A 3,672-nucleotide genomic window follows, 5' to 3' on the forward strand; every position below is an offset into this window, starting at 1 on the left:
AAAACAATTACATTAGGTGATTAATGTGTAATTCTCTGAATAGTAACATGTAAGTACTTTTTAATGAATGAAATGTAAATCTTTAAGAACAACTGAATAAAAATAATCCTGGTAAATAAATAAAATTTTGGAATAATATTTGTTATAAATACGAATATGCTATAGAAAACCTCTTTGGAAACTCAGATTTATTGAATCAATGAGAAACTATCAAATTATAAGGTTATCAAATTATTAATATCAAAAGTAAAAAATAACTCCATTAAAAAACTATCAAATGATTACTCTATCATTTTTCTTTCATTTATTGTTTCCATAAGGGCTGTTTAGTAAAATCAGGAACCCTGTTGGCATAGTGGTAAAGCATTATTCTGTTAACTGCAATGTTAGCAGTTTAAAACCACCAGCCTCTCCTAGGGAAAAAGATGTTTTTTCTACTCTCATAAAAAATTATAGTCTCAAAAAAATCACAGGGTCAGTTCTACCCTATCCTACAATATTCATAGGAGTCTGAATCAGTTCGGTAACAGTGGATTTGGTTGGAGTTTTTTTTTTATGTGTCATTTTTGTGTTACCTACTAAGGATTTAAAATAATAAACTAAAAACATTGCCCCAAGATATCAGCAGCAGCAATGAATCAGACAAGAAAATAAAATAAGCTACCTACACTGCTTTTTATGACAGTGATATTACTAACTAATTTGGAGAACAAGAATCGCATTACTGATTCTGCCTGCCTCTTTGAGAGGGAGTTCCTTCCTCAAAGAGAAATGGGGAAATGCAGTGTTTCTGCCCAGAGCAATCCTCATCGTCCCATGTACAAGGTTGGGATGCAAAGAACATTAGATCAAGTGTACAGGGAACTGAAGATTATTTTCATAGGGTTAGTGAAGTTCAAAATGAGATCGAAATCCAAAACGTAGTAGAACTAAATGCATTCTAGTTAGATCTCTAGAATGTATCCGGTATCTTGGTAAAGAGACAATAAAGCGAATGTGAGCCTGATGCAGAATACGATTTTGGAGGAGGGTGGCAGGAAGGATGGACGAATAGAGGGAGACATTTAAATTGGCTGAACTGGAAATGAAGCAACAAACTTGACAGATTTTTTTAAGGCTTTGTTGAAAATATATACAGAAAATTAGTTTTCTAATCAGCAAATTTACACATCATTTTTTTTGCGTGTGAATTTAGTTGCAACCTCCTCAATATTATGTCATTTTTTCCATTTTCTCCCTGGTTTCCCATTTTCATCTGCCCTTATTTCCTGCTTCTTCTTGCTTTCCAAACTTGGTTTGGGCATAAATACTGTGGTTTTAATATAATCCAATCTATTGTTCTGAGAAGGATGATCTGCACGTGTGTTATTGTTTATTTGTCCTTTTTGTCCATTATTTGGTTGAAAGATGGTCTTCAAGAGTAGTTTCATTTCCATCTTTTAAGATTATCTAAGACTCATGATTCAGGGGTTTCACAGTCTATTTCAGATCAGTAAGTCTTTTCTTCTCTATGATGTTGGGTTTAATTCTACCTTTTCTTCTTCCACTCCGTACAAGACCTTCTATGGTGACCTCCCTGAGGGCAGTGGTTGTTGCAGCCAGGCATCATCTTCTCATTCTGGCTGCAAACTGTTAGAGGCTCTAGTAGATATTGAGTTTTGAGAATGAAGGTCTTGAAAAAGTTGAACTAAAATAAATGGAAATAAGGGAATAAAAACAACATGGATAAGATTCTATAGCAAGAGAAATGGTACTATTAAAATTCTGGATGAGAGAAATGTATAAATGACAAAAACTTAAATTGTATGTGATAAAAATGTAGATTAAAATGAAATCATGAATCTGTAGTAGGTGCCTGAAATTAAACCCACATAGTTAGAGGTCATTTAAGTTAATATAATTCAAGAAAATTTCTGATGGTTTTCAATAAACTTTATGTGTATATAAATTGTTATTGGGAGTGAGGAAAGGAAAAACATTCCTAGGCAAAGTCAGTAAGGCATGAATAAAATCTCCTGTTGTTGTGACTGACATAAGAGTTGGTGTCGGATAGAAGCAGGAAGGATGAATTGAATAATATAAATGGGAAAAGAAGAACTTATTTCTAGGATGTAGGCATTGTTAGGAAACTGCTGTGGGAAAGGTTAGTACCATCCTCAGTCTTTAATTAATTCATGTTCTAGTAACACACACACACACATCATGGAGTATGAGGTTATTTCTACAATGTGATACTTTGTTCTTCTAGAGTCATTGGAAAGACAGAAATGGGAAATCTAACCGTCATCGGTGAATTTGTCCTGTTGGGACTTTCCCTGTCTGTGGAGCAGCAACACCAGCTGTCTGCACTCTTCCTCTGTATGTACGTAGTCACCGTGGCTGGGAACATGCTCATCATCTTGGGCATTGTGCGGGACTCTTGTCTCCATTCTCCCATGTATTTCTTTCTTAGCAACTTGGCCTTTGTGGACATTTGTTTTACTTCCACTACAGTCCCCCAGATGGTAGTGAACACATTGTCCAGCTCAAAGACTATATCTTTTTCATGCTGCCTCACTCAGCTTTTTTTCTTCATTTCTTTTGTGAATATGGACAGCTTTCTTCTTTGTGTGATGGCGTATGATAGGTATGTGGCAATATGCCACCCTTTACGTTACACAACCTTAATGAATCCTCGCGTTTGTGTGCACTTGGTTGCTGGATCCTGGATGGTTACCTTTCTTCATGCCCTCCTACACACTTCCTTAATGGCACGTCTGTCCTTTTGTTCCTCCAACACCATTCATCATTTTTTTTGTGATCTGAACCCACTCCTGAAGCTCTCTTGCTCTGATGTATCCTTCAACATACTGCTAATTTTCACAGTGGGAGGTCTATTGGCTCTAACACCTCTAATCTGCATACTCATATCTTATGGGTTTATCTTCTCCACAATCCTCAAGATAACTTCTACTCAAGGAAAGCAGAGAGCCTTTTCCACCTGTGGCTGCCATCTGTCTGTGGTGGTGCTGTTCTATGGCACAGCCAGTGCTGTGTACTTCAGTCCTTCCTCTACTCACACGCCTCTGAGAGATACTCTCTCAGCCATCATGTACACTGTGGTGACACCAATGCTGAACCCTTTCATCTACAGCCTAAGGAACACAGACATGAAGAAAGCGCTCCAGAAGACATTTGCTAAGGGCAGAGCCTTTTATCAAAATTCTTGACTTCTCTGGTTGAATCAAAGATATGAATTTGGTAACTAAGTTAAATATATTCATAAAGGAAACATGAACAGCCAGCTATTATTAAATATTTGGAATGCTAATATACGGATTATTTTATTAAAATAAATGAGATATTTAAAACCTATTTCTCATATCATAAAATCATAAAAATATATAATATGTGTACAGATTTCAAATTTCAAATAAAGAAGAATTACAAATATAGGAAGTCACCTCCAAATTCATGGGTTTTATTTTACTCTATGCTTTTGTTCCAAAAATAGTCATATAGAGGTTACCAACATTATTATCGATTTTTTTATCTAAGTAAATGCATTTTAAGGTTTAGCAATTAATCACCATGATTGTGTCTTCACCTCACCCCACTTCCTATTAGCACTCTAAATCTAATAATAAGCTTAAATTCATGCCTGCTTGGTCTTCTCTTACCTTAAAAATCTTA

The 3,672-nt window shown here is 35.5% G+C and overlaps 1 protein-coding gene across 1 annotated transcript; it reads left to right on the plus strand.

The window, feature by feature from the left end:
- Window positions 1-2,267: 2,267 nt before the first annotated feature.
- On the plus strand, window positions 2,268-3,209 carry OR1C1 (olfactory receptor family 1 subfamily C member 1). Its single transcript, XM_075542863.1, has one exon. The coding sequence runs from the start codon at window positions 2,268-2,270 to the stop codon at window positions 3,207-3,209; it is 942 nt and encodes a 313-aa protein (XP_075398978.1).
- Window positions 3,210-3,672: the final 463 nt, after the last annotated feature.

Source organism: Tenrec ecaudatus, chromosome 2 (assembly GCF_050624435.1).
Source record: "Tenrec ecaudatus isolate mTenEca1 chromosome 2, mTenEca1.hap1, whole genome shotgun sequence".
NCBI classification, from domain to species: domain Eukaryota; kingdom Metazoa; phylum Chordata; class Mammalia; order Afrosoricida; family Tenrecidae; genus Tenrec; species Tenrec ecaudatus.